The sequence below is a fragment of the Eulemur rufifrons genome, chromosome 8, assembly GCF_041146395.1.
Source record: "Eulemur rufifrons isolate Redbay chromosome 8, OSU_ERuf_1, whole genome shotgun sequence".
Lineage (NCBI taxonomy): Eukaryota > Metazoa > Chordata > Mammalia > Primates > Lemuridae > Eulemur > Eulemur rufifrons.
Genome location: NC_090990.1, coordinates 10,207,808 through 10,220,697, shown reverse-complemented (window position 1 = coordinate 10,220,697; position 12,890 = coordinate 10,207,808). Strand labels below are relative to the sequence as shown.

General features: G+C 55.7%; 1 protein-coding gene across 1 annotated transcript in view; it reads right to left on the bottom strand.

Moving 5' to 3' along the window:
- CROCC (ciliary rootlet coiled-coil, rootletin) overlaps positions 1-12,890 on the bottom strand; it is a 40,246-nt gene that overhangs the window by 7,122 nt on the left and 20,234 nt on the right. The window contains exons 20-27 of the mRNA XM_069479401.1: positions 12,138-12,307; positions 10,129-10,308; positions 9,304-9,438; positions 8,763-8,906; positions 8,118-8,356; positions 7,486-7,645; positions 5,736-5,903; positions 4,196-4,568 (exon numbers count right to left, since the gene is read on the bottom strand). Of these exons, the coding sequence (XP_069335502.1) occupies positions 4,196-4,568; positions 5,736-5,903; positions 7,486-7,645; positions 8,118-8,356; positions 8,763-8,906; positions 9,304-9,438; positions 10,129-10,308; positions 12,138-12,307 (1,569 nt within the window). The remainder of the gene's footprint in view (positions 1-4,195; positions 4,569-5,735; positions 5,904-7,485; positions 7,646-8,117; positions 8,357-8,762; positions 8,907-9,303; positions 9,439-10,128; positions 10,309-12,137; positions 12,308-12,890) is intronic.

The window sequence follows — 12,890 nt, the reverse complement described above, 5'->3', positions numbered from 1 at the left end:
CCATTTCATCCTCATAATAACTCCCTGACAGGTGAGGACCAATTTAGCCCCTTCCGAGGCAAGGCAGGCTCAGAACAGTTAAGAGATTTGCTTGGTCTCAAAGCTGGGAGATTTCAGAGGTGGGAAGTGAACCCAGGCAGCCTGCCTCCCGGGCAGAAAACTGCGCTCCGCTGCTTGGGCGATGGGGAGGCGGAGGGGGCAGGGCGGACAGAGTCGGGGCGCCACCTGGAGGTCCACACTGGAACTGCAGGACAGGGGCCTGCCATGAGCATCCTCCTGCCTCTGCCAAGTGGCACCTAAAGGGCCCTGCGGACATGACCTCCGTCACCACCCAAAAGTCCAGACCCAAAGGTTCCCAAAGCAGCAGGACCTCCACGCCCTGCTCCCAGGGTCCTCCAGCCTGGAGGATCCCATCCCCTCGGGGCAAAGTCCGCGTAGTGGCCGGCAGGCCCTCACGACAGCTTGGCCTGCAGCACTCCGGGCTGCTGGCTGCCCCTGGGGTGAGCTGGCCAGGGCACTTCCACTCGGCCTCAGAGCCCCTTCCCACTTGTGCTGCCTCAGGACCTTCCTTCCCTTACCCGACATCCCCGTGAGCCTCCAGCTGTCCCCACACAAACAGCCCCAGCCCCAGCCCCAGCCCCCTTGCCTTTACATTAAAAAAAAAAAAATTTTTTTTTTGAGACAGAGTCTCGCTCTGTTACCCAAGCTAGAGTGCCGTGGTGTCAGTCTAGCTCACAGCAACCTCAAACTCCTGGGGTCAAGTGATCGATCCTCCTGCCTCAGCCTCCCAGTAGCTGGGACTACAGGCACGTGCCACCACACCTGGCTAATTTTTTCTGTTTTTAGTTGTCTGGCTAATTTATTTCTATTTTTAGTAGAGATGGGGGGGTCTCACTCTTGCTCAGGCTGGTCTCGAACTCCTGACCTCAAGCGATCCTTCTGCTCCCACCTCTCAGAGTGCTGTAATTACAGGCGTGAGCCACCATACCTGGCCTAAAAAAATTTTTTTTTACTGTGACAAAATATATATAACATCAAATGTACTATTTTAACCATTTTTAAGCGTACGATTTGGTGGCATGAATTACATTCACACTGTTGTGCGGCCATCACCACTGTCTGTTCCCAAATCATCATAACCCTGTTACGGGTTGAACTGTTGACCGTAAAACTTCCCATGTTGAAGTCCTAACTCCCAGGACCTCTTGATGTGACCTTATTTGGAAATAAGGTCAGTTAAGATGAGGTCATACTGGAATAGGGAGAGCTCCTAATCCAATATGACTGGTGTCCTTATAGAAAGGGGATATTTGGACACAGACACGCACACAAGGAGATCACCATGCGATGGCTGGAGTGACACTGCCACAGGCCAAAAACTACCAGAGCTGGGAGGCCTGGGAGAGCTCCTTCCCTAGCACCTTCAGAGGGCACATGGCCCTGCTCCCTGCAAGCTCGCAGACCCTGCAAGTTCTGAGACACTTTGCTCTCAGACTTCTAGAATAGTGGGACATAAATTTCTGTCAGTTAAGCCACTCAATTTGTGATACATGCGGCCCTCCCTATTCACAGGTTCCATATCCACAGATTCAACCAAGTGAGGATAGAAAATATTTGGAAAAAAATAAAAACAACAATACAATAAAAAATAATAAAAATTAAAAAAGGAAGGCCGGGCGCAGTGGCTCACACCTGTAATCCTAGCATTCTGGGAGGCCGAGGTGGGAGGATCGCACTCTGCTTGGGATCTGGTCAGGAGTTAAAGACCAGCCTGAGCAAGAGCGAGACTCCATCTCTACTAAAAATACAAAAATTAGCTGGGCGTGGTGGTGCATGCCTGTAGTCCCAGCTAACTGGGAAGCTGAGGCAGGAGGATTGCTCGAGCCCAGCAGTGTGAGGTTGCAGTGAACTATGATGATGCCACTGCTCTCTAGTCGGGGCAATGGAGTGAGACTCTGTCGCAAAAAAAAAAAAAAAAATGTATAACAACTATTTACATAACATTTACGTTATATTAGGTATTGTATCTTGAGATGATTTAAAGTATATGGGGGGTGGGGGGATGAGCATAGGTTATAGGCAAATGCTACATCATTTTATATCAGGAACTTGAGCATCCATGGATTTTAGTATCCAAGCAGGTCCTGGAACCAGTTCCCCTTGGATAACAAGGGATGATTGTTACAGCAGGCCTGGAAATAAATCTAGGACAACCCCAAACAAACTCTGTAACTTCCGTATAAAGCAACAACTCCAATTACCCCCCTTCCTCAGTCCCTGGTAACCCCTAATCTGCTTTCTGTCTCTATGAATTGGCCAATTATAGATATTTCACATAAGTGGAATCATACTACATTTACCCTTTGGCAACTGCTTATTTCACTTAGCGTAATGTCACTGAGGCTTATTCATGTGGAACCACATGTCAGTGATTCCTTTTTAAGGCTGAATAACATTCCCCTGTATATAGGTACCACATTTGGTTTATCCATTCATCTCCTGCTGGACATCTGACTCCTGTGAGCAATGCTGCAATAAACATGGATGTTCCGTATCTGCTCAAGTCCCTGTTTTCAATTCTTTGGGGCATATACCTAGGAGAGGAATTGCTGGGTCTGTGGTAATTCTATTTTTAGCTTTTCGAAGAACTGCCAAACTATTTTCCACAGTGGCTTTGCCATTTTACATTCCGAACAGCAATGTCCCTTGCCTGGTTTTTCCTTACCTATTTTTCCAGCCCTTACCACCACCTGGTATATTCTATATTTAGTTTATGTATCACATTTATTGTCTGCTCCTCCCACGGCTGGACAGCAAGCACTGTAAGAGCAGACATGCTTGCCAGTTTCTTTACTGCTCCACCCCTGAGCTTAAACTGCATTTGGCACACAGTAGGTGCTCAATAAATATTGAGTAATCGAATGAATAATTGTGATCCTGGGGCTAAATGTATGGATTTGAAGAGGCAATGACTAAAGATCCCATAGTCCATTCCCCGCTGTTCTAAGATTTCACAGGTTCACATCTGGCTGAGACAAGAACGCTTTGCAGAGGCCACTCCCACCCCTGACACATGCGCTCATTTTCCCAGTGTCTTCCACGGGACCTGGGTGCAGGTAGTGCCAAGAACTCTTCAGAAGGAGTTCCTGGAAGGCGGTCAGGCCAGGCTGTATCTGTCTGGGGGAGATGATGAAAGGGTGTGAAGCTGGCACAAGAGGCTGAAAAGCGATGGGGTGCTGGTGGAGAGGCCAGGGGTCAATTTAGAGGCTGGAGGCTCAAAAAATGAGAAAATGAGTTAGGAACATTAAGAAACGGCCCCCTCGGCAGGGCGCGGTGGCTCACGCCTGTAATCCTAGCACTCTGGGAGGCCGAGGTGGGAGGATTGCTTGAGGTCAGGAGTTGGAGACCAGCCTGAGCAAGAGCGAGACCCCGTCTCTACTAAAAATAGAAAAATGAGCCAGGTGACACGGCAAGCTCCTTTAGTCCCAGCTACTCGGGAGGCTGAGGCCAGAGGATCGCATGGGTCCAGGAGTTTGAGGTTGCTGTGAGCCAGGCTGATGCCAGGGCACTCTAGCCTGGGCGACAGAGAGACTCTTGTCTCAAAGAAACTATCCCCCTGAAAAGAAGTGACCTAGTGGCCGGGCGCGGTGGCTCACGCTTGTAATCCTAGCACTCTGGGAGGCCGAGGTGGGCGGATCATTTGAGCTCAGGAGTTCGAGACCAGCCTGAGCAAGAGCGAGACCCCATCTCTACTAAAAATAGAAAGAAATTATATGGACAGCTAAAAATATATATAGAAAAAATTAGCCGGGCATGGTGGTGCATGCCTGTAGTCCCAGCTACTCGGGAGGCTGAGACAGGAGGATCGCTTGAGCTCAGGAGTTTGAGGTTGCTGTGAACTAGGCTAATGCCACGGCACTCACTCTAGCCTGGGTAACAGAGTGAGACTCTGTCTCAAAAAAAAAAAAAAAAAAAAAAAAAAAAAGAAGTGACCTAGGTAGGCTCGGATCAGTGAAGGGAGGAGCCTCGAAGAGAGGGCGTGACTAGAGCAGGCCTCAGTGGGGGGGCGTGGCCCAGCGAGGGGCGGGCTCCTCCAAACACCGAATGCGATGTGGGGCGGGGTCATGGGCGGGGACTCGGAAAAGGCCCGCCCACCGGCCCTCCCCATCAGGCCCGCAGCCAGAGCAGCGCTCACCTCTGGCTGCCGCATCCCGAGCGGGAGAGCCGGGCGGAGGCCGCGGGACGGGGCTGGGCGCACGGCCCAGGCCCAGGCCCCGGCGCAGGGCCGACCGCAGACCGCCCAGCTGCGCCTCCGCCGCGCGCCGCTGCGCCTCCACGCGGGCCAGCTCGGCCTCCAGGCCTTGCGCCCGGCCCTGGGCCGCGCTCAGCCGCAGCCCCAGCTCGGCGGCCTCGGCCCGCGCCGCCTCCAGCTTCAGCTCCAGGCTGCGGGTGTGGTCCAGTTGCTGCTTCTCAGCGCAGCGCGCCTCCTCCAGGGAGCCCAGCAGGCCTCGCTCGCGGGCCCGGAACTCGCCTTCTTGTTCCTGTAGCTTCCGCTGGGTTCCCTGGAGCTGAGGCGGATGCGAAGCAGGGAGTCAGCAAGACCGCCCCCGACCTGACGCCCCACCTCGCAGGCCCAGCCTTGAGCCCACCAGCCCACGTGACCGGCACACCTGGTCCTTTAGTGGTCTGCACCCAAGCAGGCTATGCAAGAATGTCCACGGAGTGGGGGAGGAAATTACTAGTTTTTTATCCCTTCTGTATATAAGCCTTGCAATGTACACAGTTTATTAGTAATAATAGCTAATACCTATATAGATTGGACTTATCGCCAGGCACTAAGTACTTTCCCAAAAAAATAATTAAATATTATTCTCTGAATCATCCTCATGTTATAGAAGATGAAACTGAGGCACAGAGAAGTTATCTTGTCCAAGGCCACACAGCTAGTAAGCGGCAAAGCTGGGACTCAGAGCCAGGTGGCTCTAGCTCCAGAGGCTGTTCTCTTAACTACTAGGCAACACGGCCTCTCAGTGTACATAATTTATCAATAGATCTACACACATGGGGGTATGTAAATAATTATTTACTGATGGGATGTATGGGCACACACAAAACCAGCCCTCTGGTTTAGGAGTCAACTGCTTGTGGTCATCGGTTTCACAGGAAACCCACTTCTGAGCACCACCTAGGTGCCAGGACCTGTGCCAGGGCCCTTCACACACCCCCTGCTGTGCCAGCCCCTCTCCCCTGAGCACTGTGAAGCAGAGATTGACTCAGTCAAGGTCACACAGTAGACTCGAAGCAGTTAAACAGCCAGAAAAGGCTGAGTGGCAAGAATGAAGGCTTTGGAGTCAGGCAGACCTGGGTGGCTGTGTGACCTTGAGTAAATCCCTTGACCTCTCTGAGCCTCCACGTCTAGTTCTCTCTGTAAAATGGGACTAAGGGTGCCTACCTCATGGGGTTGCTGGGAGAATCAAACAAGGTCATGCCTACAGAGCCTGGCCCCCCACACCCGCATAGTGTGCCTGTACCCAGTAGGCTCATGGTTCTTTCAGTTGTTGCTATTATTATAACTGGGGAAGAGTCTCAAGGAGTAGGGGACAGGAACAAGTCCCAGGGAGTGGTCTCAGAGTGACTCCAGCATCAGAGTGCCCACCTGCTTCCTGCTAGAGGCAGGAGAGAGGCACTGGGCAGCCTATCTACTTCCCAGGCAGCCCGTCCACCTGCCCAGTTACCTCCTGTCGCGCCGCCTCCAGGCTGGCCTCACCCTTCAGCAGCCTCTGCCGGAGGCCCAGGGTCTCCCGCCGGCTCTCCTTCTCTGCCCGCTCACCCAGCGCCAGGCGACCTTGCAGCTCTGCCAGCTCCCGGCCCAGCCTGGTGTTTTCACTGTCCAGCATCTTCATCTGGGAGAGAGACAGTGGGAACAGCAGCTGGTTCAGCTCTGCCCCTATGCCCTGCCCCATCCTGGCCCAGGAGGCACGGAGGACCCGCTGCTCTAGGGATGCATGCGTCGGACACCACACCAAATCCACTGGGAGCCTGCCCCAGGTGACCACACCGAGCCCAAGCCATGCCAGGCACCTAGGCACCAACGGTCTGTTTACCACTTCATCAACAGACTCAAAACTACCTTTCGGGGGGGTAGGAGGAGGGAAGGCTGAGCCCTTATGAGACCGGGAGTTCCACAGGGCAGGGACCACAGCTCTCTGGGTGACCTTCCACCTCTGCAATGATAATTAACTTTTTTGGAGTGCTTACCACGTGTCTAGCTCTGTTCTAAGCACTTCATTTATATTAATTAATTTAATCTTCTAACAGCACTATATAGGGTGGGTACTAACATTATCCCTATTTAACAGATGAGAAAACTGAGGCTCAGAGAGTTAAAGTGACTTGCCCAAGGTCACACAGCCCACAAGCAGCAGACTGGGCTTTGATCCCAGACAAGTGGAATGCCACTGTGTATTCTAAGCCCCTATTTCCCCAGGAGAAGGCGGGGGTTATGCCCAGCTACCCCACAGCACTACCGTGAGGGTGACGTGAGATAGTGCTGTGGCATACAACACCTGGCACACAAATGGCAGTTCATTTCGGAGACTCCTGTGGTATCTCAGGAAGGGGCTGCGGTGGGGGGTGGAGAGGATTAGTTGTCCTGGCTGTCATATCTCTGGGTAGGGCAGAGCCTAGGAGGCTGTTTCCTGTTCTTTGAGTCTCCTAGAGTGGGAAACCTGAGCCCACCCTGTCCAGGGCAGTGCCCAGTATACAGCAGGCACTTGTTCAATGCTTGCTGTGGTTGATGAGTGTGGAGATTGTCTGGTTCAGGGGTCAGCAAACTTTAGTCCACAGGCCAAGTCAGCCGGTCTCCTGTTATTTTAAGTGTGTGAGCTAGGATGGTTTTTTTTTTTTTTACATTTTTAAATAGTTGAAAATGGTTCATTTCTACATGGTTGAAAGAAAATCAAAGGAAGAACAGTATTTCTTGATGCATGAAAATGATAGGAAATTCCAATTTCAGTGTCCATAAACAAAGCTTTATCGGAACGCACGCCCACTTCACGCACTGCAGGGACCGCTCGGTCACCACCACAGCAGAGGTGAGTGGTTGCAACAGGCTGTACGGCCCGGAAAGCCGGAATATTTTTACCATTTGGCTCTTCACAAAAGGAGTTTGCCAGCCCCTGATCTAGTTCCTGAAATCTACACCTTTTCTTGTTGCCCCCAGATTGCTCTGAGAACTGGACAGGAGCACGGGCCCTGCTCCCTGGGGAAATGTGAGCCTGCGTGCGCACAAACGTACAGACTTTGCACAGTTTCAGGGGCTCGAGGACTCCTCGCATCCATTCATACCAAGGTTGGGTAAGAAGTCTTGTAGTTCAAAACCCTGGTTTTGCGTATGGGGGAACTCAACTCCAGAAAGGGGGTGCTACTGGCCCCAGGGCACACAGCAAGCCCCAGGGGTGGAGGTGACAAGGGGGCAGGGGGTACCTGCCGCCGGAGCTCCTGCAGCTCCCGCCGAGCCTCCAGTCGTGAGCGCTCTACCTCCTGTAGCCCCGCCCGCAGCTCCCCGGCCTCCTTGCCCACGGCGGCCCGTGCCTCCTCTAGCAGTGCCAGCTTCTGCTCCTTGTCCTCGTTGGCAAGCTTCAGGCTGGAGAGGGCAGAGGTCAGAGGCTGCCCTGGGTCCTGGGAAGAGTGCAGCTCTACACCAAAGTCCCTTCCCCCATTCCTGGAGTGGGTCCAGCCAGTTCTCAGCCTATAGGTGCCTCAAGTGCTGACTGCCCACGTGTCCCCTCTTGAGCTGAGTTCCCTAGGGATCGGGCTAGGCCCTCAGCTGGGAGGGGTGGGCCAGTGACTCCAGGAGGGGGCCTGGTTTCCAGGGTGATGACAGACAACAGGTGGGCCCGAGTCTGGACCCAACCCTCCCTACTTCCCCTCCTCATGAGACAGGGAGGAAAATCCCCTAAAATGTCCACGTGCTGGGCTGTGGGTTAGGGGACACAGAGTCCCCATCTGTGCAATTCCCCAGAACCTCAGGGTGTGAAGTTAGGTTCCAGGGGGGAGATTCCAGGGGAAGGACGAGGCTCAGGGAAGGACTGGGCTGGTTCCCTGGGGTCACCCACCTGATGCGTTCACTCTCCGCCTTCTTCACGGCAGCCCTCAACTCCTCGTTGGAGCGCCGCAGGGCCTCGCGCTCCTTGGCGCCCTCGCCCAGGCTGCGCCGCAGCTCGCCCGCCTCCTGGCGCTGGGCCTCACAGCCCTCCTGGCCCTCGCGCACCTTGCGCTGGGCCTCCAGCAGCTCCCGCCGCAGCGCGTCGCGGGCGTCCTCCAACAGGCGCAGCTGGGTCCGGAGCTCTTCTGCCTGCGAGCACAGCAGGTGTCCACAGGACAGCAGTCAGGGCCCTGGTCAAGCTGGGTCTTGCACCCCACCTCCCTGGCCACAGGGCACCTGCCCCATCCCTCTGCAGCGACTCGGACCGCAAGCTGTGAGTTGTGATTTGGGCAAGGCTGCGGGGGCCAGCAGTGTGTTGGCCTGAAATCCTCCGCAATCAGGTCCTGTGGACGACACTGAGAGGGCAGGGACCACACTCACCCCTCCTTGAAGCCCCCGAGTCCCACCTGTACACAACAGGTGCTTAATAAACGCTTGCTGCCTCCTTTCTAAGGTGGCTGTCCATTTGTCCTCAAATGCAGGGTGGAATCTTACACTCTTTTGGGGCCCCCGCAGGCCCCGGCCCCACAGGCACGGCGGGCGGCAGCCGGCTCACCTCACGCAGGCAGGACTCCCGCTGCTTGCCCAGGTCGCGGGCCTGCTCTTGCAGCCTCTTCACCTCGTGGGCGTGGGCCGCAGCGGCGTCCTCGAGCTGGGCCCGCAGGTCCCGGAGCTCAGACGTCAGGGTGTTGACGGTGCTCTGGGACAGATGGGCTCTTCAGACTCGGTCCTGCTGTGCCCCTGCCGCCTGCTGCTCCCAAGGGGCTGGCTGAACCATCCACTTTCAGCTCCAAACCCGGCCCCTCCTACTGGCCTGCCAGACCCTCTGCCCATCCCTCGATGCACAGTGAGTGAATGCTGTCCCCGTGGCTGGTCTCTTCTACACTGGATGATCCACCAGGGCAGACCCGTGTCACCTCCCTCAGATGGGGACTCCCAAAGGAAGGGCTGATCCTCCCCCATAGCCTGGAGGCTTCTCCAGGGCAGGGCCACACCTCCCCTTCAGATGGGGGCTCCTCAGGCAGGGCAAGTGCCGGGAAGGTGCAGGGACACGCTTCTCCGTGCAGACGGAGGCCCAGCCGCCCAGCCCGCCCTACCCGGTCCTGCTCCTGCCGGCTCTGAGCATCTCGTTTCTGCCGCTCCAGCTCCAGGGAGATGGCAGCCAGGCTGTGCTGTGTCCCCATCAGCTTCTCTGACAGTGCCGCCTTCTCGGACTCCTTCAGAGACAGGGCCTGGGCAGGGCAGGGAGCAAAGGGCTTGCGGCTTGGTTGACGCTGGGGGCATACCCAGGCCTCTCCCTCACCCTGTCCTGGGAAACATGCCCACTGGAGGCTCAGTGGCCTGAGTGGGCCACCACCGGCGGACACAGCCCTGGAAAAGGGTACAACAGCAGTCACAAGAACCTTGGACATGGGTACAATTTAGGATCTCACTAACTTGCCACCACAACCCTGAAACTGAGCCTCAAAGAGTTAAGGTGACTTGCCCAGGGTGACACAGCTGGCGGGGAGAGGAGATAGACGCAGTCTGCCCTGTCTCCATTACATTATGGGAAAGTCAGGAATTAGTTCTTTGGGCCAAGGGTCAGCTGCCCTGTGGGCATCTGGGACTGTTCAGAAGGCTGTCATGAGGACGCCATGCCCAGCCTGGGTGGGATGAGGGGTGGCAGAATGTGGGACAGCTTTCCTGGTATCACAACTGTCACTGTTCCTTGGCACTCGCCCAGGGCCTGCCAGGCACAGAGTGCAGCGATGACTCACAGGCCCCCCTCTCATTCCCCCACCCCACAGGTGAGGAAACTGAGGCCCAGAGAGGGAAGTGGCCTGCCCCAGGGCTCGTAGGTACTGGGTGGCCAAACAGGGACCAGCCCCAGAACAGGGGCCCCTCGGGCAGCAGCGGAGGCCGCACCAGGACTCACGCACCTGCTGCTTCTCGCTCTCGGCCAGGAGCAGGCCCTCGTCGCGCTCCTGCTGCAGGGCCGCGATCTCCTCGCTCAGCTCCTCCTTCTCGGCCTCCAGCCGGGCCAGCAGCTCCTCCCGCTCCCGCTGTAGCTGACCCTGCAGCTGGGCCCGCTCAGCCTCCAGCTCCCGCCACGCTGCCTCCTGGGGGCCAGGCCCAGGCACGTGTGACATACTAGGTCGGCCCCAGGCAACCCCCGCAAACCTCAGGGCAGCAAGGGCCCCCGCGCCCTGAGAGACAGGGTGGGTGATCAGGTAACTACATGACGGGATGATACAGGCTGGGACGGGGACACGCCAGGGCTGTGAAAGTGCCAAGGAGCAGCAGCAGCCTGGCCTGGGGTAAGCCAGGCAAAGAGAGAGAAAGAGGAAGACCCCCCAGCCAAGAGCACAGCCCTGCACAGGCCTGGAGGAAAGAGCACACAGGACGCCCGGGGAAACCGAGGGGACGAGGCGAGCCATGGGGCCAGGGCCCCAGACAGCAGCTCGCCAGGGCCGGGCCACGTGTGCTGAGGGATTCTGAGGACAGTGGGGTCAGGCCAAGGTGACAAGGAGCAATCTGGTTTTTAGATCAGGGGGATGTTCTGACAGCTGTGGACGGGGGATTGGGGCTGGGGCAGAGGGGAGGTGGGACTGGCTGTGAGGAATGCAGGAGGTCTGGGGTGGCAGAGAGCTGGAGAGAAGAGCACAGATTTGGGGACATTAATAAGGCCGAGCCAGGTGGTGTAGGGGGTAAGAAGCGTAAGGGGGTTCATGGCAGTTTGGCTCCCTGGGGACTGGACAGGTGGGTGGGTAGAGCCCATAGGCAAAGAATAGCCCACGTGGGCTGAGGGCGGGTGCCTGGCCCCAGGGCTAGCCCCAGCAAGTTTGCAAAAAGCAGACAGTGGCGCCCCTTTTCCAAATGCCTCACCGCCACCTGCTGGAGAAGCGTGATAACACCTACCACAAGCAGTGGAGACTACCGGGTGAATGGCGCCCGCTAGCGTGATGCAGCGACAGCCTGAACCTCTGTCGGAGGCACCCTGTCCAGGATGGGCTCAGGGCCCGTGTCCTGAGGCCACTCTGGAGAGTTCCCCAGAACCAGCAGTAATAATTTACGGGGCATTTGCTAAGTGCCTAGTCACTACGCTAAGCCCTTCATACGGATTATCTCACCATGTCCTCATAATTCCTTTCATCATCCTTTCCTCGTTTCTACAGATAGGGAAATGCGGGACAGAGATCTTAGGTAGCATCACCAGTAGTATGTGACCAGGATCAGAGTCAAGCCCAGGCAATACAACCCTAGAGCCAGTGTTCTAGTAACCTCCCTGGCCCCTGGGCTTTCTGAATGCTAAAGTCTCAGAGTAAGCCTTCATATGCAAACAGTACTTCTTAGCAAATAACAGTGCTTTTTTGCTACACATTAGGTCAGCATTTCTTAAATGTGGCTGCGGACCCCCTACATTAGGATCACCAGGGCTGGAACAGGTATGGGACCTGCAAATTTGCATGTTTAACAAGGATCCCCCTGGCCAGGCGTGGTGGCTCACACCTACAATCCTAGCACTCTGGGAGGCCAAGATGGGAGGATTGCTTGAGCTCAGGAGCTCGAGACCAACCTGAGCAAGAGGGAGACCCTATCTCTACTAAAAATAGAAAAAACTAGCTGGGTGTGGTGGCACATGCCTATAGTCCCAGCTACTCGGGAGGCTGAGGCAGGAGGATCACTTGAACCCAGGAGTTTGAGGTTGCAGTGAACTATGATGACTGCATTCTGGGCTGGCAACAAAGTAGAGACTCTGTCTCAAAAAAAAAAAAAAAAAAGGATCCCCACCATGGGTCTTCCCACTGCCCCCACAGCCTCCATGGCAGAGAGGAAGTCCCATTTCACAGATGTAGAGACTGAGGCAGAGCAAGAAGGATGACTCGCCTGAGGTCACAGAGGAGACAGTGGCTCAGAGTCCTGCCCGCCCCTACCCAGCTGCCCGAACCTTCTCTCGCTGGAGTCTCTGCAAGTCCTCCTCGTGGGCTGCCCGCTGCTCCCGCAGGGAGGCCTGGGCCTCCCGCTCTGCCTGCACCAGCTTCTGTGCCATCAGCTCCTTGTCGAGAGCCGCTTTCTCCTCTGTTGTCACTATCTGCTGCCGCAGGCCCGCCAGCTCCCCTGCATGAGAGGGTTGGGGGAAGGGGCAGAGTTGAGTCAAAACCTCCCCTTGAGCCAGCAGACTTAGGCCAAGTGCGCAAAATCCCAAAGCAGAGATGGCCTGCTTGGCATCTAGGCTGGGCTCCCTTGAAGAAGTGGCTCGCCCTCTCTGGGCCCCAGTTTTCCCATCTGCTGCATGAGCCCACTGGTCCTGTCCTCTCTCTGCCTACGTAGAATGGCATCAATCATAAAATGATTGACGAGAAGGGCCCCCCGGCAGATGGGAAGGATATCAAAGAGAGCACAGCCCCGTTACTGATTTAGCACTCACTATGGGTCGGGCACCTGGCTAAGCACTCTCTAGACATAATTTCATTTCAGCTTCGTAACATGCCATTGAGTGTAGCCACGTCCCATTTACAGATGAGGGAACAGAGGCTCAGAGATCAGGGTTTCCCAAAGCTGCACAGCTTTACACGAAGCATCGCCTTTAATGACTGACTGACATAACATACTTGGTTGAGCATTAACAGTCGGCATGAATGGAGGTGACTATGGGGAGGGGACACCCCACAGTGGACCATCTAAAAACCATCTCCTGGGT